A 27,490-nucleotide genomic window follows, 5' to 3' on the forward strand; every position below is an offset into this window, starting at 1 on the left:
AGTGCTGGAAATTGAATCTAGGACCCTGAACATGCTAGCAGTGAATGTACTCTACCACTGATCTGTTTAAGCTAATAACTTACTCATCCTTGACTTCTTTCTTAAACCCTTTATCCACTCAGTATGGACATCCCAATTCTGATCACTTCTCTCTGCTACCCTCATCTCCAGTATTCTGTGTCACTCAGATGAACAGAATAGCCTCTTAGCCAGACTCATTATGTGTGAACTAAGCTCTCTACACAGTCTCGCCACCCGCCACAGCATCATCTGTTAAAATATAAGTCATTTTGTTTCTTTGTCACAGAAATCTTTCAGTTGATCTGCCTTTTACTAAGATTTAAAGACATCATCTGTCGTATTTACAGCGTCCAAGAATCTGGACATTGCAATCTGGCCTGTCCTCCACCTCTCTGATCTTTTTCCAGAACAATCTCTCTTTCCATTGTAGTCACATCCTTGACTCATTTTTGCTCAGCTCATTCGCACTGTTTACCTTCTGCTGATAGAGATCAGGAAGGGTTTCACTGAGAACATAAGAGTCAAACCAACTATAAACTTTGGATGAATGGGGTACAGCTGGTAGACTTACACATAGAAGACATGGATTAGCAAAGGCTAAAAGAAGTAGGAAAACCCATAATATCATTGAGAGACAGAAGATTTTTATCCCATAGGAAGTAAATATACATGACTTTCAGTGATGATGTGACAGTGATGACAGTGTGGAAGTTAGGTTTTTAGATGATCAATCTCTTTGTTTTTAGAAACACAATTTGAAATTCAAATAGACATCAAAATAATACAAATAGGGGCTAGGGATGTACCTTAGTTGGTGGAGGGCTTGCCTATCATGAATGAGGCTGTGTGTTTGATTCCTGGTACTGGGCAGGATGGGGTCAGGGATGGATGAATATGAATGGAGCTAGGTGCAGTGGCCCACACCTGTAGTCCCAGCTACTTTGATGGATGAGGTATGAGGATAACTTGAGTCCAGGAATTCTAGACTGGGGTGGGCTACGTAGATACTTGATACACATACACATACACATACACTCGGAAGTATAAATGACAAGGATAAGGAGACTCATTCATGACGTGTGAAAGAAGATCCAGCAGCCTATAATGACCGATTAGGCGTGTAGGGGTGGAGCCCAAGATCTTGGAGTTAATGACTTTAAGATGAGCCTAGACTAGGCTAGAGTAGAGAAGACACCAGAGACTGAGCTGCAGACTGTGGGAAGAAGGCCATTCAGGTGAGACGTTGGTCCTGTCTGGCAGGTGGCTGGTTTTCCCAAGGCATGCCAAGAGAACAGGTTGGTCAGGTACGGCGTGGGACACAGTGGCACAGTCTTGGAGGCACATCAGAGCTGGCTTTTGCCTTCAGGAAGTTAGATGACACGGGGCTTCTCAGGATAGTGGACAGGACTGAGCAGCCTTTAATCACGTAGCAAGGGAAATAAAATGAAGGTCTAGTTCATTCATCTGTAGTAGGGGAAGGGGTCAAAGTTAGGTTGGTGAGTTCTGAGCTACTGCTGAGGTTTCTTAAATTCGCTCTGCTTAAGGATCAGAAATGGATGTAGAAGACCCTATAAGACTGACCTCAGATGTAAGCGAAAGAGATCCAAGTGTAAGGCTCTTGCTGTTCTTGGTAATGTTTTTGGCCCTGTTCGCCCCTCTCATCCCCAGACAGGGCTTCTCTGTGTAGCCCCGGCTGTCCTGGAACTCACTCTGTAGACCAGGCTATCCTCGAACTCAAGAGATCCACCTGCCTCTGCCTCCCCAAGTGCTGGGATTAAGTGTGTGTACCACCGCCCAGCTGTTCTTGGTAATATTAACCATGAAGATTTAGTGGTTAATATTTATTGAGTGTGTTTTACACATTATGCATTTCCATATGTTGTAGATGAATTTCTTAACAGTCTTATTATATAAGAAACACAGAGCCAAATATAGGGGTGAAAGCCTCAGAAATCAGGAAATAGTGATAGCTAACCTTACTCATCACGCCACCGTAGCTTCCCAAGAGAACCAAACGCTTGCTATTGTCTAACCTGTGCCTTTATTGCCTTGCTGTTCTGCCTTCTCATTGGCTCTTAGCCCAGCCACATCACTTCCTCGTCACTGCCTGTCTATACAGACCTCCAGGTCTCTATGGTTGGTACTGGGTTTAAAGGCATGTGTCACCACCTTTGGCTGTGTCCTTGACCACACAGAGACTGCCTGCCATGTGATCGGATTAAGGGCGTGTGCTACCACCACCTGACTTGTTTATGGATGACTATGTCCTCTGATCTCCAGGCAAACTTTATTTAATAACATACAAATAAAATATCACCACATTTTTCATCACAAATAAAATATCACCACAGTGTGTTGTTTAGTGGACACAGGAATCCTGCAACAGAGTAGTGTTGTTAATCTTCCTTTTCTATATAAGGAGATTGACGCTCAGTTGTTCAATGGTACACAGTAAGTGGTTCAGCCGGATATGAGTTCATCTGGGCTCATTCAGGAATCTTAGGGATTAGCTGTTATTACATCACTTCCCTGAAGGTAGCTTGGCATCTCCAGTGGATGCTAGAACCATTTGTATGACTGGACTTCAGTTAGAATTTCTAAGCTGATTTCTTAGAATGGATGTCGAGTCGAGAGTATGAACATGCATGGTTATACAGAATATGCTTATGTAGAGATATAGATGGTAGATGACCTTGTGGAACACTGGCATTTAGAAATACAGAGGAAACAAATTTGGAGAGGTGGGAATTCAAAGAACAGAAGATGATATCAGAAGTTCAATGGTTAGATGTGCTCAGTCAAAAAGGTTTTGAGGAGAAATAGAATATTGAGAAAAAAAAAGACCATTTTGTTGGCCATTGGCAAACAGTAAGGGATGGAAGCCAAGTGTTGTGGGGTCCGACACAATTATTCTGAAAAACAAAAGTCGAGGTACTAAGTTTGGAAAAATCATATCTGGGAAAGAGCAGGCCTAAGCAAAAACAAGGAGAATAAAGGTGTCCGTAAGTGGCTTAAAGGAAGATGCTAGTGGGGGATAAAAGCCCAGGAAAAAGAATGGGAAAAGGAGCCGTGGAGATGAGGTTAGAAGTAGAAAACGATAGCGTTATATGTTAATAATAATGAGAAGAGGTTGCTGGGTGTGGTGACTCAGGCCTGTAATCCCGGCAATTAGGAGGTGGAGGAAGAAGGAGCAGGAGTTCGAAGGCAGACCAGCCTGGCCTACGTGAGACCATGGCTCAAAACAAGCTAGCGAGAGGGGGGAGGGAGGGAGGGATAGACAGAGGTATTTCTATTTCTAAGTTCTGCCATTTTCCTCGTGCTGTTGCGTATTCCAGCAGCTGGGAGTTTTTAAGGAATGCTACCAGTCCAGGGTCCTGCAGTGAGCACTTCAGCTCAGCTTTGTAGGATACCTGGTTTGGGGACATGAGTTCTGTTTGGGGCAGGAGCTCAGAAGGAGCAAGGGTCACCTCAGTCTCTCCCCAGTACCTAGCACAGTGCTTGTTAGCACGTGTAGGACTCCACTAAGTATTTGTAATGTGTCTGTCTCGAGTTCTGGGTGCTCTGAATTAGAAGAGTTTTATTTTATTTATTTATTTATTTAGTTAGTTAGTTTTAATAAGTCAGAGTCTTCCTATGTAGCTATGCCTGGCCTTGTACTTACTGTGTAACCCAGGCTGACTTTCGAACCTGAGGCCTTCCTGCCTCAGCCTTTCCAGTACTGGGATCATAAGTGTAAGCCACCACACGTGGCTTGTATTAGAACATTTCCAGGAGTGTTCACCAGGTTCTTGGTCACAGGAAGAGTTGAGGCGTAGTTACCCTGTTGGTGCTGGCCCTCAGCCACACAGTTGTCTGTCCTGGGCCAGCCGCCTTTCTGCTACCTCTTGGTTTTATCTGGCTCTAGCGCCTCATCCTGACTTGTTTGTGGCGAAGGCTGAGGATGTTGGAAAGCTCCGGAGTCTGTGGGATGCCGTGTATTTAGTCTCGGAAGTCACTGAGCACACAGTTTGGGTCTGAGGGCTCTTGAGCTGGCCGTTGTCTTCTTCACAGCGCTCCTGTGCAGAGGCAGGTGGTTGCTCTTTGGGACTGGTGGAAGAGTTGGTGCTCTTCTGAATAAGCATGCTCCATGGAGGAAGAGAGGCACCAGGTGACATTTACAAGGTTGAGTAATTTGTGTGGGCCTGTAAAGTTTGGGCTCAGTGAGCAGTCAGTCCCTAGAACATGATGCTTCAGGGCACACAGGCTTTGGGGAAAAGCTGGACCGATATTCCTGTTGTTGAGCAGGAAAAAGGAGAAATAAGAGGCGGACCGTAGGAAAGGCCAAGTTTTAAAGACTAGTTTTCACCGTGGCGTTGCTTACGAATGAAGCCAGGGTCAAGTGCTGTGTCACTGGGCTATGTCACCAGCTGAGTTCTGTTTTTCAGAATGGTGACTATAGTTAATAATAACAACAACAACATATTGTATGTTTCAAAATTGCTCAGAAAGTAAAATTTAAATGCTTTTACCTCAAAAATAATAGATATATGAGCTAGTAGATACATTAATTCATTTAAGTTAGTCATTCCACAGTGTATGCATATATGAAAATACCACATTGTACCTATCCTATAAATATGTATAATCATTGTTTCTCTACTGGAAAATAGAGGAACAAAAGAGCCAAAGAGGGAAGGAGGGAGGAAATCAACATTGATACACTACTGCACTCAACCCCAGGCCTTTCAGACTTAGCAGGCCTCCAGCTGTGTCAGTTACAGATCTTAGAAGACGTTCAGCTCGGAGTTAGCGTTGTCTTTTGTTGTGGATCTTCTTAGTCTTTGACAGGAATCGTTCCACAGTCCTTGCTTACCTCTAACGACCTCGACTCTGGAGCTTGCGCTCTGTAGAATGTCCCTAGTTGGAGTTTACCTCCTCCTCCTTGTGTTTAAGCATAGGTTTTCCAGCTCCCGAGAGACTACCACAGGGCTGGTATCAGTGTTCTCACTGTGTGCTAGCAAATGGTATCTGGAGCTTGTTGGTCTCTTTACTGATACTTTTATTAGTTTTTGTTTTGTTTCATTTTGTTTTTCGAGACAGGATTTCTCTGTGTAACCCTGGCTGCCCTGGAACTCGCTCTGTAGACCAGGCTGGCCTCAAACTCAGATCTGCTTGCCTCTCTCTCCCTAGTGCTGGGATTAAAGGTGTGTGCCACTACTGCCTGGCTTACTTTTATCAATTTAACAGTTTGTTATAAACTTATTTTTTCCCTTTGTTATCTTTTGGGGGAAATACTTTAAAACTATTTAAATACATTAAAAAATTAAACTATTAATTTTTATTTATTTATTTGTTTGCTTGTTTTTGAGGCAGTCTCAATATGTGGTCCATGCTGGCTGTGTGTGTGTCCATCTGCTGAGTGCCTGTGTGGAGGCCAAAGATTGATGTTGAATATTGTCCTGAATTGTTTTCCACCCCCTTTTTTTTTTTTTTTTTTTTTTTTTTGAGACAGGGTCTCTCTTGATGTGGAGCTTACTGATTCGGCTAGACTGGCTGGCCAGTGAGCTCTGGGAATCCATCTGTCCTTGCCCCTCATCCCTTCACCCCAGCATAGGGTTATACATGAGTGCCACCATGCCTGGCCTTTATGTGGGTATTGAGGTTCAGACTCAAGTCTTTGTGCTCACACTGCAGGCACTTTACCTACTGAACCGTCTCCTCAGCCCCTGGTCTTGATTTATCATCCTCCTGTCTCAGCCTCCTGAGAGCTACTGCTGTAGCAGTGTGCCACCCTGCTCTACTTTGTTCCTTTTATTTATCTTCAGTATACATTTATGATGCGCTGTTTTTTTTTTTTTTTTGTTTTTTTTTTGGTTTTTCGAGACAGGGTTTCTCTGTGTAGCTTTGCGCCTTTCCTGGGACTCACTTGGTAGCCCAGGCTGGCCTCGAACTCACAGAAATCCGCCTGCCTCTGCCTCCCGAGTGCTGGGATTAAAGGCGTGCGCCACCACCGCCCGGCATGATGCGCTGTTTTACACAGTGGTTTTCTTGTGTGTGTGTGTGTGTGTGTGTGTGTGTGTGTGTGTGTGTGTGCGCGTACATATTCACGTGTGTGCCTTTGTGTGCATGTATAGTGTGGAGTCTTCCTCCATCGCTCTTCACCTTACTTTTTGAGATGGGATGTCTCACTGAATCGGAGGAGCACACGCTTCCCAGACTAGCTGGGCAGCAAGCTCCAGGGACCCCCGCTGCCTCTGCAGTACTAGGATTACAGGCGCATGCCACCACGCCCCGTTTTTCCTGTGGATGCTTGGGATCTGAACTCAGCCCCTCAAGCTTGCATAGCAAACACTTTATCAAATGAGACGTTTCTCCAGATCCACATGGAGTTTCTGTCTAGGCATTTTCTGAAACAGGGGCTTATGTAGCCCTAGCTAGTGCCAGACTTGCTATGTGTTAGAGGGTGACCTTGAGCTCCTGACCCTCTTGTCCCTGTCTCCTGAGTGCTGCGATTATAGCATGTGTCACCATGCTTGGCTAGCTTTAATCATTATTGTTATTATTTAATGTAATACTTACTGTTTTAAATATGGACATTGAGAGTCTGAATGCTAGCTTCTATCCATTGAATATCTAATCATTCTGTTAGCACTTTATTATTTTTTGGTCCCCAAGATGTTTTAGGTTTATTTGATACTTTCCTATTCTAGTCATGGAATCAACCATCTCTCCAAGGAGCCATGACTGTTTTTAGTAGAGAAGCCAAAGTTAGAAAGCAAGTTTGTGGTGCTATATGCACTCTTTGCTCCTTAGGGAGGGAAGAACCAGGGTCCTGGGTCCTCTCAGTGGACAGGATAAAGGTAGGAAGTTTATGTATACAAATAAATAGGTATCCCGTATGTGGATGAATAAATGTAGCTGTATATGTTTATTCATGTACATGCATATGTATTCAAGTGTGTAAATAGAAACACATATACATACAGACATGTTTACATCTGTATTTAGTTCTGTATCTACCTGTATATTGAAAACCACAAGACCACGCAGACAGCTCCCGTGAATTACAAGATTAATTTTGGCTTTTATTCTTTGTAACTTTTTCCTGGTGAGGACCCTGGTTCTCACTGTCCTGCATCTCCCTCATTTACTGTACCCCACCTCTGTGACCAACGCCGGTCTCATCACTGCTGGCACATCCTGCTTGTGAAGTTGCTCCTCCAGCTCTTGGCACTCCACAGCACAGATGAATGGTTGATTGCCCTATTTATTCCTAACCTTTGAGCTCTGGCCGACATTTGCAGTTGTTCTTGAAGGTTCTCCTTGGGTACAACTCTGTACCTGACTCAAGCTTTGTCTCGCCTGTTGGGCTGCGAAGGAAAGGGTGCTGCTCTTGTTCCACTGAGGGATGCAGCTATTACAAGGCTCAAGTTCCTTGTTTTAAATACCCTTGCCAGGCAGTGATGGTGCACACCTTTAATCCTAGCACTCGGTAGGCAGAGGCAGGTAGATCTTTGTGAGTTCGAGGCCAGCCTGGTCTACAGAGTGAGTTCCAGGATAGCCTGGGCTACACAGAGAAACCTTGTCTTGAAAAACCAAAAAAAAGGGAAAAGAGAAGTTGAAAATAGAGCTTAGGACAAGTCCTACCTTTGCATGCTGTCTACATGATTCAGGGTGCAGACTGAAGATGGGGGTGGGTATCCTTGAAACATTAGTATCTTGCTTTTTTCTCTGTGAATTAGCCTTGTCGTGATATGGACAGTCCTAGTTAGCAAAAACAAGTTCAGTTTGGGGCATATAAATTCAGTGAGCAGGGAACAGTGCCTTCCAGTCCAATAAGCTTGGCTTTTCAAAGATTATGTCCTGTAAAGAGCAGTACAAAGAAAGAGGACCTGCTGTCCCATTACCCATGGGTACCCATCCTTCCAGAACTGTATAGTCTATAGGTAAGTTAGATTAGCGACGTGGTTAAGACATGGTGCTTGATGTCTAAAGATTTGGGGTTGATTCCCAGTCCTCCTGTCTAAAGCCTATAGATTTAGCCAAGGAACTTCCCTGAGGTCTCATTTCCCAGGATCTATCTAACTGGTTCAATGAATGTATGTCCTTAAAAAGGCGTATGTGCTATGCAAGATCCTGCTTAACAGTATCAGGAAGGGCCAGTCCAGTACATGCTTCTAAGGGGTCACTGTGCCTTTTTAAGGGTCACCCTGCATTTGTGCCCTAGATTGCTCATTCCAGGACAAGTTCCTATACATCTTTTTTTCTTTCCTTCACGCTCAGTTTTCTTCCTTTTCTTTTAAGCCTTTTCTGGTTTAGATGTAGGTTGGTAGGTAGATTGGAGTTTATTATAGCCTATGCATTTTGATGAGACTGTCTCCTGGTCTTAAGTGTATAGAATTGGTTGTAATGATTCTCATTCATTACTTTGGGGCAGTAAGCGGAACTGTAAAGGAGAGCCTTTCATCCTCAGCATTGCTGACATTGTGGGCGAGATAATCCTGTGCTGTTGAGCTGTCATGTGCCAGCAGCACCCCTGGCCTCAGTACTCTTCATTTGTGACAGTCGAAAATGTCTCCAAACACTGTCAGATGTCCTCTGGGAGGGGGGGTGAAATTGTCAACTGCTGAAAACTACCGACTATAAATATTGCCTCCCTCACAGCAATTATACAGGAATAATGAGTTACCTGCCTTCTTGATAGTCTGCCTGGTGATGTTTTGACCTCTGGAGATGATAGTATACAATTGGAATTTGCACGAGCCTGTGGTAAGGTGCCAGTAATAACACCTCAGTGGTTACTGAGGCAGCCTGTTTGCATCTCACCCTTACAGGACCATAATAACAAACATGATTCGAATAATAAGGCTGCCATTGTTGATGCCTTGTATGTGCTGGCAGCGCCCCAGTGAAGTTTAGTTCAATGTGTTTACTGGAGAAACCTGTGAAATCTGCCCAAATCTGATGCAGCATGTGCCTGTCAATTTAATAACCCAAGTGAACATTTTATTTGACTCTTGAGATGAGAAAGTCCAATTACAAAAGAGTCTAGTAGTATCCCAGATCTTAGGAACAAAGAGATCATTTGTTAATGATGAAATATGACTACTAAACTATGCTAAGAGTGGTCAGTGGGTTTTTCTTAACCAGCATTATCTGAGGTGGGCAGATTGTCTTGGGTGACAACCAGGGTGTACGTAGTGTTCAAATGAGCCTCAAGAGATAAATCCTCTGCACAGAATGTGAAGATTTATGATTTGCTCTCTGTGGTGGTCTGTTTTGAGAGAATTTGTTATAGGCCAATAACTGATTTGGATTAATCTTTAGAAACTGAGACATCAGTCTTTAAGCTGCCTTGTTGTTTTGGGTTCATGGAACATCTGTAAAGAAAGATAATCCATGTGTGCATGTTAAGTGTGAATTTAAAGAAATATAACTTTATATGATATTCTCTTAAAAATAAAGAAGCTGTGTAATTTTTTTTGTTGTTGTTTTTTTTTGTTTGTTTGTTTTTTGAGATAGGGTTTCTCTGTGTAGACCTGTCTTGGAACTTGCTCTGTAGGGCAGGCTGTCCTCGAACTCAGAGATCTACCTGCCTCTGCCTCCCTAGTGCTGGGATTAATGGTATGTGTCACCACTGCCCAGCTGAATCTGTATCATTAAAATTCTGATGGTCTGATATTAAAGGTTGGAAAATATTTATTTTATGTGTATGTATATTTTGCTGGAGTGTATGTATGTGCACTGCATGCATGCCTGACGCCTACAGAGGCCAGGAGAGGGTGTCAGATACCTTGGAACTGGAATTACAGACAGTTGTAAGCTACCATGTGGGTTCTGGCAACTGAACCCCAGTCCCCTGGAAGAGCAGCAAGCGCTCTTAACTGTTGGACCATCTCTCTGGCCTCTGCAGGTTGAGAAATTTGAGGTGGGAGTTTAGTCAACATTTTATCCTTTGGGAGGCTGGAGAGAGGGTTCAGTGAGTGAAGTGCCTGCTCTGTTGGCCTGAGGACCTGAGTGCCGATCCCTGGCGACCACGTAACTGGGAACCCAGCACTGACAGGACTGTGGAGACAGGCGGATCACCGGGGCTCACTGGCCAGCCATCCTAGCTGCATCGATGACCACCAGGTTCAGTGAAAGACCACAGCATTAAGTAATAGTAGTAATAATAATAGTAATAGTAGTAGTAGTATTAATAGTAGTAGTAGTAGTAGTAGTAATAGTAGTAGTAGTTTGGCTTTTAATTTTTATTACACTTAGTGCTTGTCACTCAGTTGTTTTTGGAGACTATCAAGGCTTTTGCTTTTGCTTTGTTTGTTTGCTTTTTGTGGTACTAGTAATTAAACTAGAGCTTTGCACATACTAGACAAATCCTCCTCAGCCTGAGCTATATCTTACCCTTATTTTTAAATCTTTACTTAGAGTTTAAAGTAAGTAATTACTAAAAGCTAGTTTTTGAACCAGGAGTAACAACGAGTAAAAATATTTAGTATTCTTTACTTTCCTGTGGTGGCCCTGCTGTCCTGTGGTGGCCCTGTTGTCCTGTGGTGCCCATGCTGTCCTGTGGTGGCCCTGCTGTCCTTATATAGGCCTCCTTGTCTTTTTAAGATTGTCGTTGTTACTTATTGTTTGAAACAGAGTCTCGCTGTGTGTACCTGGCTGTCCTGGAACTTTCTGTGTAGACCAGGCTGGCCTCGAACGCAAAGAGATCCACCTGCCTCTGCCTCCTGAGTGAGTGCTGGGATTAAAAGTAATGCACCACTATGCCTGGTCCTGTGTCGTGTACCCCCCTTCCCCACCTCCCGCTCAAGATCTTGTTTTGTATCCTGGGCTGGCCTTAAACTCATGGTCCTCCTGTATCATCAGCCTTCCAAGTGCTGGGGTTCCAGGCGCCAAGCTCAGTTGGGTTTCCTGTTTCTTGTGTTCAAGATAGCATCACCAGAAGTAGTTGTCACAGGACACAAGCAGAAAAGGTTAGAATGATAATTGTCACAGTAATTAGACTATTATTTCTTAGCCTTCTTGAATTAGAATATTGTTAAAATTTTCAGGATGACTTTGATGATTGCTATTTATAATGTTAGTAATTAATTTTATTTTACAAAAGGACTTTTGATTGTAATATAATACATATTTAGCATGATGTGGTTTTACAAACTGAACATACCTGTATAACCAGCACATGACCAGGAGGACTTCCTTGTGATCCTTTAATTACTGTGCCTACCCAAGGTAATGGCCTTCCAGATGAACATATAGCTTGATTTGTTTTCATGCTTGATATACATGCAAGTATATAGCATTTATTCTTGTATCCAGCCTTTTTCTTTTCTTTGTTTTTTGCGGGGGTGGGGGAGTGGGGGGTGGGGGGGAGTGGGGGGGTGGGGTTGGGAGTGGGGGGGATGGGGAGTGGGGTGGTGGTGGGGGTGGTGGGGGGTGGTGGAGGTTTTGAGACAGGGTTTCTCTGTGTAGCTTTGCGTCTTTCCTGGAACTCACTCTGTGGCCCAGGCTGACCTTGAACTCACAGAGATCCGACTAGCTCTGCCTCCTGAGTGCTAGGATTAAAGGCGTGCGCCGCCGCCGCCGCCGCCGCCGCCGCCGCCGCCGCCGCCGCCGCCGCCGCCACCGCCACCGCCACCACTGCCCTGCAGCATCCAGCCTTTTTCACTCGACCTTCTATTAGTGAGGCCCATCCTAAGTGTTGTGTTTTGTTTTCTTATTGTTATATATTAACTCACTTGTAATGGTTTTGAAGATGACTGTATGGATTTGTGTTCCCGTATCAGTGTATGAGTTCGGGTGCCTGTGTGGCTTCTCTGACACTTGATATTTGCTGTCATTTTCTTCTGTCCATTCTGGTAGCTATGCAGCGGAATTTTAGAGAGTCTGTGGGGAAAACTAGCTAAAAGTTTGGAGCTCCTTGTAGCTGCCATATCAACCCCTGCTGTCACCGGAGCCTTAATGTCACCCTGTATGCAGCAGCGCACTCTTGGGCAGGCATAATCTGCACTCAGAATCAGCAAGCACTCCTGGAGAGGATGCCTGGAGATGGTCAGCTCAGCCCAGGGTGCTCGGGCTTCTGCAGTTCCAGTTTTGGTCTCTCCCACAACCCTTCGCCATATGTACAAGTGTGACTTTGTGATTTATTGTGTCTTTTCCTGGTTGAAGCTGTGCCAGTTTGCCATGGCCCATTATGTCCTCCGCAGGGGTGGAGTTTTCATTAGATTCCTGGTGGTTTTCCATGAGCACAGTCCTGTTAGCTGGTCATTTTTCTCTCCTACTATGTGTTTTGTTTCTTTTTCTTGCTTTCTTGGATTGTTTAGCACTACCAGGATAGGGTTGAACAGAAACGACACCTTGTTCTGGGGCTGAGGGTACTGCATTATTTCAACATTACGTGAGATCATTGCTCTTGTTTTTGGTAAATGTTCTTTTTTAGATGAAGGAATATTTAAAAAAAAAACTTGTATTATGTATATGTGTGTATCTGAGTGTGGATTTGTAATTTATACACCTGAGTACAGTATGGAGGCCAGAAGAAGGTGTGCGATCCCTTGGAGCTGGAGTTACAGGTGGTTAGGAGCCACCCGACATCAATCCTGGGACCCGAACACGTGTCCTCTGTAAGAGCAGTATGTCCTCTTGCCTGCTGAGCCAGCTCTCCGGCCCCTGCTGACTTCCCTTTAAAAGTCATTATTGGGCCTGGCCATGGTGGTGGCGCATGCTTTTAATCCCAGTACTTGGGAAGCAGAGGCAGGCAGATCTCTGTGAGTTGGAGGCTAGCCTGGTCTACAGAACAAGTTCCAGAATAGCCAGGGCTACACAGAGAAACTGTCTTGAAAAGCCAAAAAAAAAAAAAAAAAAAGGTGATTATTGGTTTCATATAGTTAAGTACTTATTCTTATTTACCAAGGTGATTGTGATTCTTCTTTTTTTCCTGTTTGTGTGGTTTCATGCATACTTTTGAAAACATGTCACACACAAACCAATTATATAATTGTTTTCATACAAGATGTTCTTTGCAATTTCTCTGTTGTATATTTCCTTTAAAAAAACCATACTTTATGTATAGCAATACAATTTACATATTAAATAACTATAATAGAATGATTTTAAGTAGGTTTTTGTTTTGATTTGTTTTGTTTTGTTTTTCGAGACAAGGTTTCTCCATGTAGTTTTGGTGCCTGTCCTGGATCTTGCTCTGTAGACCAGGCTGGCCTCAAACTCACAGAGATCCACCTGGCTCTGCCTCCCAAGTCCTGGCATTAAAGGCGTGTGCTACTGCCGCCCAGCTTAAGTAGTTTTAAACAAAGAAAAAGGAAAATTTTCAGGTTAAAAAAAAAAAAAAAACCTCCCAAAAGTGAATTTAAAATTAATAATTCTTTTCCTATATGGGTCAGTGTAATAATTTAGTGACTAGTCATCCCTAATTCCTGTTGCACTAATGCTCAGTGGAATTAGAAAGAGAGCCCAGCTTTCGAAATCACTGCCTGAATGCAACACCACATGTTGGATTCTTTTGGAATGTGAAAATGATTCTCACTCCTTCAGTTACCCAAGCTGAATTCACAGATCCACCGTGGAAATAAAAGAAAACTACGTTGGAGTGGGAACAGGAAAAAATAGCTTTGTGTTCTCTGACTCGTGTGTTCCTTGCTTTTATCTTTTATGAGACAGTCTCGTGTACCCCAGGTTTGCTTGGCACCCACCGTGTGTCAGACAATGACTTTGAACTTCTGATCCTCCTGAATGCCGGCAGCACACCTGTTTATTGGTGCTGGGGACGGAACCCAGGGCTTCCTGCCTGATAGGCAAGCATTCTACCAACTGAGCTACATCCTCAGCCCGTATTTTCCTTTTTCATGGGCAATGTATTGTGAGAAGGTTTTCATCTCAGGGACTCCGTGGGCAGACTCAGAGCGTTCTTCTAGGATCCTTCCACTGCCTGCCTTTGCTTCGTAGAGAGAAGGAGAAGAATCCTAAAGCTTTCCTTGGAGCGCTTGTTTTGACTCACGTTGTTTCATTATTTGGCATCATTAGAAAGGAACGTGGGGGTCAAGGAAGGACTGTGAGGTGGTAGCTGGGACAAGGCAAGCCTCGCATGATGGCTCTAGGAACCACCTGCCATCCCTCCCCTTCCCACGCTTCCTCTTTCTCTGTAGTTCCTGCTTTGCCACAAGTCAGCTACCTGACCTACTGCAGTGGGGCAAGTTACTTAATCACCGGTTTTGTTTCTTCTTGGGGTTGAGGAAGGCGACCGTCCCAGCAGCTGTGAACCACTGCGTGAGGAACATGAGAAGATTAAATGAGCAATTTACAAAGTAACGACATTAACAAAAATGGGAGTGATTGTTAGGACTAGGTTTGTACAGTGGTGTCTCACATTTTGTAATAATCTGAAGACTGTGCACAGGGTACTGGTGAAGAAGACTGTGCACAGGGTACTGGTGTAGAAGACCGTGCAGAGGGTACTGGTGAAGAAGACTGTGCAGAGGGTACTTGTGATGAAGACTGTGCAGAGGGTACTGGTGATGAAGACTGTGCACAGGGTACTGGTGAAGAAGACTGTGCAGAGGGTACTGGTGAAGAAGACTGTGCAGAGGGTACTGGTGAAGAAGACTGTGCACAGGGTACTGGTGAAGAAGACTGTGCACAGGGTACTTGTGATGAAGACGCTTGCCCCCTCCTGTAACTACACCTCTTAAAAACCCTGTGCTAAGTGCTCGCTTCGGCAGCACAGATACTAAAATTGGAACGATAAAGAGAAGATTAGCATGGCCCCTGCACAAGGATGACATGCAAATTCGTGAAGCGTTCCATATTTTTTTGGGATTTAGCTTAGTGGTAGAGCGCTCGCCTAGCAAGTGCAAGGCCCTGAGTTCGGTCCTCAGCTCTGGAAAACAAAAGCAACAACAGAAACAAAAAATCCTGTACTAAGCCGGGCAGTGGTGGCACATGCCTTTAATCCCAGCACTCGGGAGGCAGAGCCAGGAGGATCTCTGTGAGTTCAAGGCCAGCCTGGTCTATAGAGCGAGATCCAGGACAGTCACCAAAACTACACAGAGAAACCCAAAAAATAAAACAAAAACAAACAAACAAACAAACAACAACAACAACAACAAAACCCCTGTATCCTAAGAGCTGTAACTGCAAGAGGCATAAAGAGGCAGTTTGGGTCATTCGCTTAAGCTTTATAAAGTCCCTGCAAGGTGTTCCCTGTTAACCATCTCACATTGGGAATTAACAGCTCTTGATAAGCAGGCACCTGAACTGGTAAAGAACTGATCTTTAAAGGGCTGTTGCCATAGGGTCCCTTTAAATTGCAGCCACCCTAATTCATTTAAGGGTTCAGTTGTTGATCATGAACTCTTTTTCCAGAGGACCAGGGCACAGAGTGAGAACAGTTAGGCTTCTGCCTGGAACAAGGGCACAGTTTCCAACTGTGGTGATGTGACGCACCCCACAGGGTCTTAATCTATCCTGCTTTCTTGAGCTCGCTTCTTTGTGAACCGGAGAACCTGCCCCTAAGACAGAAGGGCCCTGATGGTGCCCTGAGACACGCTGCTGTTTTTTAGATCAAGTAGTACTTACTTGATAACTGTGGTCCTAACATAAGTTTGTATGTTGAGGGAGGCATCGTAGATTTCCCCACACTACCGGGAACACTCTGCTCTGCTTCCAGCGGGGAGCAGGGGTGTTTTGTGCTGTGTCTCTGAGTACTCACCTCTGTGCCCTTACTCTGTGTGCAGGAGTGTTGTAAGATCCGAATTCCATTTACGTTTTTGGGAGTGGATGGGTGGATTCCACAGAGGGAGTTTTAGATTTATAAACGTAACTATTAGCATGATCACTTACCTGTTCAGGTTTACAGCTCATTATTTCTAAACCGGTTTTAACTCAAATCTTGTGGAGTGCAGTGGGGTGGGAAGAAAGCCAGAAGCAAAGTAAACTTTCCCAGTCTATTAAACTTAACGATACATGAGAAAGACTGTAAAAGGTCATCTGAATAAAAGGCTATTTACATAGTAAGATTTTAGAAGCAGTAAAATCACATTCAGTTTAAGAGATATTAGAAACTTCCCATAAAGCATAAATCTGTCTGTTTCTAGTGTTATAAATCACAGCCTTCCTTCTGTGGAACACACCGATCCACTCCCCAAACCGCATACTCCTGGGGTCCAGCAAGATGGACCCAGCAGGTAAAGGGACTTACCACCTATCCCAAGGACCTGAGCCGACTCCCTCAAACTGTCCTTTGACTTCCACACACAAAAATCAATAAAAATGTTATATAAAATTAAAATTCTTAAAAAAATTTAAATTCTTAAAAACTTGGTACAGGGATTTGGAAATGACTTTCTATTACGCAGATTTGCTTTGGAAAACATGAAATCCAGACATGTTCACATGTTTCACTTCATAACTTTTTTTTTTTTTTTTGGTTTTTCAAGACAGGGTTTCTCTGTGTAGCTTTGTGCCTTTCCCGGAACTCACTCTGTAGACCAGGCTGGCCTCGAACTCACAGAGATCCGCCTGCCTCTGCCTCCCGAGTGCTGGGATTAAAGGTGTGCACTGCCACCACCACCTAGCCATAGTCTTGCTTGTGGTTGGTTTTGGTTTGCAGCACTAGGGATAGAGGCAGAGCCTGACACATGCTGAGCTCCTGGTTAGCCACCTAGCTCATTGCCAGCCAGTGACTTTCAGATGGAGGGTCTAGTTGCATTGCAGTTTGAAGGACACCACGCTTCAGGGGTTTCTGCTTTTTTCCGTCAAGAGGCCTGGCTTCCTTCTTCCCTTCCACACTGATTGTCCCCATCTCTCTTCTCCTAAACTGGGGTAGGTACTGCCTTTCCTTACTTCATTGTGCCGCCAGACAAGCCATCACCAACTTCAAAGAGAAATTACTTTCCTGTCTGCCTGGTGCCCAACTGCGTCCTGCAGAGCAAGGGCTCTGGTGTCCTTATTTATCTTTGTGGTGGATGGATGTACATCCATGTGGTGCCCGGGCCTGGGCCTTCATGGGCCTCCTGAGATGTTTGTTGGATATGGGGGTAGGCTGAGGCCCACCCCAGCAGGGTGTGAGTTGTGATGGTAAATTTTCGTGAAATGATTTTGGGTATTGACTTACTCTCCCCGAGCCTCCACTTCTGGGGATCTTGTGAAAATGCAGAGTAGTTCTGTGGTGGACTCTGACATTTTCCGTCTATTCAAGCTCCCAGGAGGAGCCAGCACTGCCAGCTCTGCAGTTACAAAAGACTAAAGAGTATGGTTGGCTTTGTGGGTAGTTTAAAATTCTGAAGAAAATCACCAACATTTCTAAACATGCCTCAGTTTACAGAATGCTGGCTGATGACAGTCAGTACCTTAGGAAGTTTCCAGCATATGGTAATATCCCTAAAGTTGACAGCAATTTTATTGCTCCTACAATTTTGACTTTGACAAGTTAAAAATACCAAATAAATGTCTGGGAAAGCATGTGAGTTAGCATTTGCTCCTCATCTAAAACACGGGGATGCTGGCTGAAGACGAGGCTTATGCTAATGAGGAAGCCAAGATAGAGAGTCATGTGATCTCCTGTGTATAAATATAAGTGCACAGACAGACAGGCAGGCTGTTGATGACTCCATCATCGGAGGAGGCGTTCCCGGTCGTTCCCCAGTTCTCCAGAAGGTAAGCATCAACTCTGGAGAGAGGGCTGGTAATACGCTCTCTGTAAATGGGTCCTTCTGAAACGTGCTTATGTTTCCTGTTTCCTTTTTTACTTCCCCGGAAAGCCGTGGTACTTGACATGCAGCACTGTTAGTTGGGAACTTTCACTCTTCTCGATTCTCTGTAAAATGTCTAAAAGTAGTTGCACTGGTTTTTGTGTGTAACTTAGAGGATGAGTTTGTCTCTCTCTTCTCAGCTACACAAGAGGTATGAATGAGGCCCAGCTTCAGTGTCCAGATGCTTACAGTCATGTCTGTGATGGACTCGAGTCGTTGAGAACTAGTGTTTACTGTCTGCTGCTACCAGTCCCTGGTCGTCCCTGCTTCTACCTTCTGTTTTACTGTGTGTGCAGGGTGAAATATGATCTTGCTACATAACCCTTTGGCCTCCTGCTTATTAGGATTACAAGTGCCTGGCATGGCTTAAACATTTTTTTTTCTATTAAATCTGGACAGGAGAAGTTGAAAATCTGCAAGAAGTGTAGTATATTTTACTCATAGCTGAAGTGGCCATTTTTATATAATGAGGTGGGTTTTGTTTTTATTTTTATTTATTTATTTATTTATTTTGAGACAAGATATACCAAGCAGGTTGGCCTCAGATTCCAAACAGCTTCTTATGTGTCTGAGAATGACCTCTGACTCCTGATCCTCCTGTGGCCGCCTCCGGGAAGCTGGGTTTACAGGCTTAAACGCTTCCTCCCCGGCTTCTAACAGTTGACCCTCCCGAGGACTGCAGTTGGTGTTATCAAAGGGGGCTGAATCTCGCCTTCTACAGCTGCTGTGCACTGAGGGAAGTCTGCGAGTCGTCGTCATCATCACATTTCAAATCGTTTGTAATCCTTGGGGCTCCTAAAGTGAACCGTCTGGGCCAGGCTTAGTAGCAGAGCCGCGTGTAAATGATGGTAGTGTAAGTAAAAGTCCTGTAAGGTTCGCTCCCACTTAGTGAAAAGCTTCATCAGAAGTGGGCTCTCCCTGAAGTGGAGCCTTGCTGGGCAGGCTGAGGCACATTGGGGGCTGCACGCCGAGCTGCTTATTACCACATTTATTTGTTTGTTTTCTTTGGTGACAGTGTCTTACTGTGTAGCCCTGGCTGGCCTGGAGCTCTATATGTAGACCAGGCTAGCTTCAAAGTCACAGAGATCTGCATGCCTGTGTTTCCCAAGTGCTAGGGTGAAAGGGATGCATGAGCGTGCATGTCTCCCATGTCCTTCCCTCTCTCCCTTCCTTTTTCTTTGGGTGGTGGTTTGGTAGCATATGATGTCTAGTTAGAGTACTGTCTCCACTATTACATGTCTTTCTCTCTTTTTCTGATACACAGTCTTGCTGTGTAGCCCAGGCTGACCTGGGACTTGCTATGTAATCAAGGATAGCCTCAAACTCAGTATCCTCCTGCCTCACCCTCTCAAGTACTGAGAGAGCAAGACCACCTGCCTTGTGACTGATTTAACATTATGCTGCCACTAGGTTGGAACTCAGTTTCCCCTCACCCCCAACCCCTAGTGCTGGGCATTGCATGACAGCGAAGGCACCGACCACCTGGCCACACTCCTAACCCTTGAATGCTTTTTGCTTGTTTAGGCGTTTCTGAGATTGGGTGGTGAGCAGGAGGGAGTTGAGGGGCATAGTGTGTGTGTGTGTGTGTGGGGGGGGGGTGTCTTGGTATCTAACCTCTGCTGATCTTCTGAATCTCCAGCCTCAGTGTGATGTCTTCATAGGCGCATGCCACCATGCCTTCCTGCAAAGTAACAGTTTGAAATGGTGATTCCATATTGAACTCAAAGTTTTTGAAGCAATGTCCTGAAGGCATTTGCTACTTCTAAACAAATTTGTCATTTAAGAATTCCCCACTGTTACCTAAGCTTCTTTGTGCCCTTATTTGAAATCTTAGAGTTTTCTGTTACCCTGAGGTGTATATTTTTGTCACAAACAATGGTTTTTAGATTTTTCTATTCAGATTTTCATCTTTAACAATTAAATTGCCTTGTGGCTACTGACAGGAAATAGTTGTTAGTAATGGCATTTCACTGGGACGTGGTGCAACATGCTGGTGCCTGCTTGAAATCTCATCACTTGAGAGTAAAGACCAACTGATCAGGAATTCACTGTCATCATCAGCTACATTTTCTAGTTTGAGGCCAGTCTGGGCTACAGGAAACCCTGTTAAAAACACACATATAACCCATTCCCAAAGCAGGCACCTCACTTTCAAATTACTGCCCTTGATTTCCCCCAAAATGTCAGCGCGCGCGCGCACGCGCGCGCGCATGTGTGTGTGTGTGTGTAAGCTAGAGGCTGATGTCGAGTGTATTCTTTAGTCACTTCCACCTTATTTCATCCATTTGTGTGGATGTGCCGGGGTAAGTGTGTGCTATGGCACACACGTAGAGTCGGGACAACTTGTAGAGGTTGGTATGCTCCCTGGGTTCCAGGGATTGAACTTAGGTTGGTTTGGTGGCAAGCACCCTTATCTGCTGAACTGTCTGTCCAGCTCCCACCCAAGCTTGCTCACTGAGGCAAGGTCTCCTGGTCAAACCCAGAGTTCCTACTATGACTAGTCTTGTTAGCCAGCTTGCTCTGGAGATCCTCTGGCTCTACTGTAGAGCCCGGGATTATAGGAGCATTACCTCACCCACCCGCGTTTACGTGGGTTGAGGATCTGGTCCTCATACTAATGCGGCAGGTGTTTGATCACAGCCACCTCCCAAAACCTTGTCTTGAGGTATTGGCACAGTGTTTTATCCCGAATGATGGTTGCTGGTCACGGAGTTCTGGGTGTCCACCTGTCCCTGCACCTGCAGTGCTGGATTAGAGTGAGCGGCAGCATCTGCCTTTGCATTGGTGCCGGGATACGAACTCAGTTCCTCATGCTCATGCAGTAGGCATTTTATAGACTTAAGACATCGCCCTAGTCCCAGCTTTGTATGTTGTTGTTTTAATTATTTCAGTCTATCTGTCTGTCTGTCTCTCTCTGTTGTCTATATGCACATCCATGCACCACATACATACCTGGTTCCTACAGAGTCTGGAAGAGGCCATTGGATGGACTAGAGTTCTAATAGCCTGTTGTGAGATGCCATATGGGTGCTGGGAATTGAACCCCTAGGTCTTCTGGAAGAACAACCAGTGCTCTGAACCTTCGAGCCATCTCTCCAGCCCCTACTTTGTTTTTTAAAGAAAGTATTTGTACTCTAAACAGGGCAAAACCATTAGCACTGCCTGTATAAAGCATGATATGGCTTAAAATTTTTTATTTGTTTTATATGTGTGCTTTGTCGCATATATGTGTGCCTGGTGCCTCTGGAGGCTAGAAGAGGGCTTATCTACTGAAACTAGACTTACAGATGGTTGTGAGCCACCACATGGGTCCTAGGAACCAAACCTGGGTTCTCTGCAAGACCTCAAGTTCTCTTAACCACTGAGCCATCTCTCTAGGCCTGCATTATGTGATTTTTAAAACCAGTATTATAATAAATTATTGATCTTTAAAATTCCAAATATCAGTCGAGCATGGTGGTGCACACCTGTAATCTTAGTTTTTGGGAGACTGAGGCAAGAGAATAGTGAATTTGAGAATAGCTTGGGCTGTGTAAAGAGAAAACCCAGCCAAACAAAATCTAAATATTATTTCTGAAAAAAAAAATATATGAGACTGTGTTAATAGCAAATCTCTTTGGTTTACCAACTTTTAACTCTGATTACATACATAATTATATATAATTTTAGAGAGGAAGGCATTCTGTTAAAAATCAGGCTAGACTTTTCTCCTAATGCTTTGAGGCTCCCTTCCCATTTTAGTGTGCATGTGTGTATGCATGCTTTGCATATGGGTGGGCACATGTGTGTTGTATGGGAGCCCAAGTTTGATGTCAGGAATCTTCCTTGATTATTCTTCCATTTTAATTGGAGTGAGGAGGTCTCTCCATCAGACCCAGATTTCCCATGTGACTAGTCTTGCTAACCAGTTTGATCTGGGGATCTCCGGTCTCCACCTTCAGAGGCTGGAATTACAGGTGAGCCACCTCACCCTCCTGACATTTACGTGGGTTCTGAGGCTCTGAACTCATGTCCTCATGAATGAGTTATGTAGCAAGTGCGTAGCCATCGAGTCATCTCCCAAAACCATGTCTTGAGGTTTTTATTACAATATTTTATCACAATGTTTATGTTCCCTGTGGTTTGCCTGTAGGTCTGGCTATTGGTCATTTATTTGTTTTTTATTGTCATAATACGGATGGTCTAGCACAGCGCCTTAGGCATACTAGGCCAGTGTTCTACCTCTGAGCTACATCAGCAGCTCTGGCTATCATCAGTCTTCAAAGACCTAACTTTGTCTTCTAAGAAGCCAGGGTACCAGCGTAGGTTCATTCTTCTCCATAGTTTCAGATGTGTTTTCAGCTTTACCTGATTCCTATATGAACTGGCCAATATTTGAGGTTTAATATTTTGTCTGTTAAGCAGTTCCTAGTTAGACAAAAGTACTGTCTATCCTGCTCTAAAACAAAACATAACAAAACAAAGCTGTGCATACCCCAGACTCTGGAAGCCCTTCATTGTACCAACCCCAACAAACACTCTATGGGATGCCTTTTGCTGGTGGTTCTTTTTCTATCACTGTCTCTGGCCTTCCTGGAGAGGAAAGGGAAGACCTGCCAGAGGAAGCCCTTTGCTTGTTTGGACAGTGCTGGGGATTGAACCTACGGCTTCACACATGCTAGGCAAGCGTTCTGCCATTGAGCTATAGCCCCAGCCCGAGGAAACCCTTTGGAAGATAAGGTGTCTAGACTGTTCATGCCGTGGTAGTCAGCGCTTCAGCAGATTACAAAAATCTCTTGGGGTCTTCCTGACTTTCCATTTGTTTCACATCCTGGCTTTTGTTACTTTCATAAGGCAGCTTGTTTGTCTTGTTTTCAAATATTTCACAGCATGAAATGGAGACTATTCCGCATGCTCTGAGCACGCGTATGTTAGACTCAGATGATCCTGTTCAGCCTTATCTTGGAATCCATCAGGCTGAGCAATATGGCTGATTCAGTATGGATTTTTATACAATCTCTCACCTTACTCTCTAGCAGATACCTTTGCAGTGTGTATATGTGGATGTAGTTATTGGAGACGGAAAACCCATCACTGACCAGCTCATGGTCCAGCCATCCTGTCAAGTCCCCATTGAAGTGCTTATCTAGATAAAAAAGTGGCAGCACAGAACAACACTGTTAGTGCTTGTCTGGAGAGTGAGGGGTGAGGTGGAGAGGAGGAGGCTGCATCCTGTAAGTAGCCTGTAAACCATTTCCTTCAGGGCTCAGTGGGAAAGCAAGCTTAGCTGTGTGTGAGTCAGTTCGGCCCTCAGCAGCAGACGCTGCACCAGCAGATGCTGCACCAGGTGTTTTGGTTGTTTTCTGTTGTTTTGGATGGTGTTATGGGAATTTGCCTGATGTTCTTCCTTTCAAGAGCAGTCACTGTACAACAACTATCCTTTTCTTTCCAGTTTCCAAAGAAAGACTTACAGCAAGATGAGCAATCCGGCTATCCAGAGAATAGAAGACCAAATCGTCAAGTCTCCTGAAGACAAGCGAGAGTATCGTGGGCTGGAGCTGGCCAATGGCATCAAAGTGCTTCTCATCAGTGACCCCACCACGGACAAGTCATCGGCGGCACTCGACGTGCACATAGGTACAGTTAGTCTCCTGGGTGGTGATCCAGTGGCAGCAGCATTTGATAGAAGATGCCATGTGCATAAGGACCCAGTAGTTATCACATTTATGTTTTTTCTTATTCTTTGTATTATTTTTGCTGTTTGTTTTGGTTTTGTTTTTGAGATAAGATCTCACTCTGTAGCCTAGGCAACCTAAAATTCACTGTGTTGCCCCCGTTGGCCTCTAATTTGTTATGATCCTCCTGCCTCTCAAGTGCTGGAGTTATAGACATAAGCCACCATGCCTGTTTGTAGTGTTGAGACAGGTCTCACTATTAGCTCAGGCTGGCCTGGACACATCTAATAGAGTCCCGTTATGTTTCCAGCTTAGGTGATGTAGCTGCAAAGAAATGCATTGCATCCTTTAAGCCATTTTTTTCCTCTGGTGTATTGAACTCCTTATTTTATAGATTTTTTTTTTTTTTTTCAGTTTTTCGAGACAGGGTTTCTTTGTGTAGTTTTGGTGTCTGTCCTGGATCTCACTCTGTAGACCAGGCTAGCCTTGAACTCAGAGATCTGCCTGGCTCTGCCTCCCGAGGGCTGGGATTAAAGGCGTGCACCACCACTGCCCAGCTATTTTATAGATTCTTGTGTGTACATTTCTTCTGTATGTAGTGTCACTTTAGTTCTGTTATCTCCTACACATGTATATGCTTAATGAATAGTGGTTTCTTCTTTAATAAAAGCTTTAATTCAGTGACATTTTAGAATTGGGGGAGTAAGGTAATATTGAACAAATAACTGCTTACCTTAATACAGTGTTTTGCAAATATCTAATTTTGTTTCTTTCTTTCTTTTTTTTTTTTTTTTTTCTAGACTGGGTCTCTATTATGTAGACCTGGTTGTCCTGGAACTCACTATGGAGAACAGGCTGCTGATACCTAGTCTGTAGTCAAAGGACTAAGATAGGAATATCTAAAAGACACAACTGAGGCAAGAGAAGGAAAGTATTCTGTGAAAATTTCACAGCTGTGTTGAGTGTGGTGGCTCACACTTTAACACTAGCAATTGGGAGCTGGAGGCAGGAGGATTACTCCAAGTTTGAGACCAACGTGGGGTACATAGAGAGACTTCATTTCAAAACAGCAGCAAACAGAACATTAGAAATAAGAAAGTTTTGTACTAGTGGAGCTGCTGCTCCTCAAACTGCTGACCAGGGACGTCACACAGTCGGCCAGTGCTGTCCCCTGAGTGATGTCCAGGCAGGGACTGCAGTCTGGTCTTCTTGTTTACTTTCTAAGCAATTCCAGTTCAGAGCAGCCTCATGCACTCTCTCGGTGTGTGTGATGTTGAGAAGTTCAGACCACTTGTAGCTCATTTCCATCTATTAGCCACTACCATTAAAAGTGGACAATTACACATGTGCTTTCGTTAATTACCTATGTGCTTTCTCTTCCAGGTTCATTGTCAGACCCTCCAAATATTGCTGGCTTAAGTCATTTTTGTGAACATATGCTGTTTTTGGGAACAAAGAAATATCCTAAAGAAAATGAATACAGCCAGTTTCTCAGTGAGCATGCTGGAAGTTCAAATGCCTTTACTAGTGGAGAGCATACCAATTACTATTTTGATGTTTCCCATGAACACTTAGAAGGAGCCCTGGACAGGTAACACTGAATGCCTTGCAAAATATAGAATTTTGTACAGTTACTCACATTAATAAAAATTAGTAATTACTATTTTTACCAGGATGACATCACCATTTTATAGTTTAACAAAGGTATTGTAGGGCTGGTCAGGCGGTCAGTGGGTGGCCCTTGGCACCACGCTTGCTGACCTGAGTTTGCTCTAGGAGCCACACGATGGCAGGAGACCCAAGTCATCCTTGACCTCCCTGTGCGTTTCTCTCCTCCTCCCTGCCCAAGATAATGAAATACAGTATTTTTTTTAAAGAAGATACTTTGTAGCCAGGTATGGAGGCAAATGCCTCTAACCGTACTCTGGAGGCAGAGATAGGTGGAGCTCTGCGTTCCAGGCCATCCTGGTCTACAAAGTGAGTTCCAGGCCAGCCAGGGCTATATAGTGAGACCCCGTCTTTAGAAAACAGACAAAACAAAACAAAAAACTGTGTTTATAAAGCAGAGAAATTAATGAGAGATGTCACATTTTTACTTCGTGGTAGAAGGGTAATAATGTCGCAGCTGTGAACTGGCCTTTAGGACTATAAAATATTATATGGACTTATAAAATTGTTACTAGCCCTTCTCATTGTAACTATGACAGGGCCTGGAGGATGGCTCAGCGGTAAGAACACTTGGTGCTCTGCCAGCACCCACATGGTGGGTGGCTCATCGCCATCTATAACTCCAGTTCCAGGGGATCTGACGCCCTCTTCTCCCCTCCTCTGGTCCAGACACACAAATGGTACACATACATACATGCAGGCAAAACACTCAAAAACGTTTTAAAAAAATCTTGAGTAAAAGAATAATTTGTGAGAGTGTCACAGATCTCTTTTAAACCCAGTTAGTGTTCCGGAACGTTATGTCTTAGATAATCTTTCTCTAGTTTCACACTTGTCACGTATGCTTACTTGGTGGATATAGAATTAAAAACAAAGCAAAATCCCGTGCATGAGTGTGCATGCCATGGTTGGTGCTATGTGTTCGTGAGCAGGCGTGCAGATGCCGCAGAGTGCATGTGGAGGTTAGACAACAGCCTTGCGTGTCCTTGCCTTGCGTGTCTGTCATTTGCTACCACAGACAACACCAGGCTAACTCTCTGCCTACCAGCTCCCCTGAGGAGTGCTGGGAAACAGGTTTGAGGTACTGCGGCTGGGTCCTAATTCAAGTCTTCAGCCTTGCACTGAAAAGGGCCTTCCTCACTGAGCCATCTCCACAGCTCAGACACAGACTATTCCAACTTTGAGGATGTCTTGAAAGTGTTTTATGGAGCAGGCTCTGTTAGGACAGTGTATTTCTTTTATTTAAAAAATTGTAAATTAGCCAGGTGTGGTGGTGCACACTTTTAATCCCAGCACTCAGGAGGCAGAGGCAGGTGAATCTCTGTGAGTTCGAGGCCAGCCTGGTCTACATAGTGAGTTCCAGGATAGACAGGGCTGTTAAACAGATAAACTTTGTCTTTAAAAACAAATAAGCAAACAAACAAATAAATCAAATAGAATTACTTTTATTTACTTGATGTGTATGTGGGGGTAATGTCACGTGTCACGGGATGCATGTAGAGGTCAGAGGCGGACAGCTTGTGAGAGTCCCCTGTCTCCTTCCACTGTGTGGATCCCGGGGACTGAACTCAGGTTGTCAGGCTTTGTGGAGACACCTTTGCTTGTCCAGCCATCTCCATCTTGCTGGCCTCTAATTTAATACATTCTTTTTTATTTTTTATTTTGTTTGTTTTTTTGAGACAGAGTTTACTCTGTGTAACGTTGCACCTTTCCTGGAACTCACTCTGTAGCCCAGCCTGGCCTTGAATTCACAGAGATCCGCCTGCCTCTGCCTCTTGAGTGCTGGGATTAACGGCGCACACCACCACCACCACCACCGCCCGGCTACATTCTTTTTTAGATTGATTTATTTAATGGGTGTTGTTTTTTCTTTTCTTTTTTTTTTCTGTGTGTACACCAGCAGAGGGCATTAGATCCCAAGAGACTACAGTTACAGATAGTTGTGAGCCACCATGTGGGTGCTGGGCATTGAACTTGGGACTTCTAGAAGAGTAGTTCTGTGGACCCAAGAAAGGTTATATTGGTTGCTTATGTTGGAGTTACATACCATGTTATTTGTTGAATTGATGCTTATTAAAAATTCATAGGCTATTTACTATTTTATAAAAGCTCGTAATCATGACTTAGACTGTTGTGACATACTTGAGGTTTTTCATTGCACTGTTTTTTCCTGCTAATTAAAGTTTTTCTAAAATTCAAATCACACCTTTTAAAATTCAGTCACTTAATTTGTTTGTCCTGAGGTGTCTGAGTTTTAATGAGATTGCACACTGTGGGCTGTACATTTAAGGTTTTTAAAACATTAAAAAAATTATTAGTATGTGTGTATGTGAGTTGTGTGTATGTGAGATATGTGATGTGTGTATGTAAGTGTGTATATATGTATGTGCATGTGATGTG

General features: G+C 44.1%; 1 protein-coding gene and 1 non-coding gene across 3 annotated transcripts in view; both read left to right on the forward strand.

The window, feature by feature from the left end:
• Positions 1 to 27,490, forward strand: part of Ide (insulin degrading enzyme) — a 100,623-nt gene that overhangs the window by 8,759 nt on the left and 64,374 nt on the right. For both annotated transcript variants that reach the window (XM_059258665.1, XM_059258659.1), the window contains exons 2-3: positions 23,200 to 23,384; positions 24,806 to 25,013. In XM_059258665.1, the coding sequence (XP_059114648.1) occupies positions 23,200 to 23,384; positions 24,806 to 25,013 (393 nt within the window). The remainder of the gene's footprint in view (positions 1 to 23,199; positions 23,385 to 24,805; positions 25,014 to 27,490) is intronic.
• LOC131902826 (U6 spliceosomal RNA) lies at positions 14,723 to 14,829 on the forward strand. The gene has a single exon (XR_009377112.1). It is a non-coding gene; the product is annotated as a U6 spliceosomal RNA (small nuclear RNA).

This window comes from Peromyscus eremicus, chromosome 1 (genome assembly GCF_949786415.1).
Source record: "Peromyscus eremicus chromosome 1, PerEre_H2_v1, whole genome shotgun sequence".
Taxonomy (NCBI): Eukaryota; Metazoa; Chordata; class Mammalia; order Rodentia; family Cricetidae; genus Peromyscus; species Peromyscus eremicus.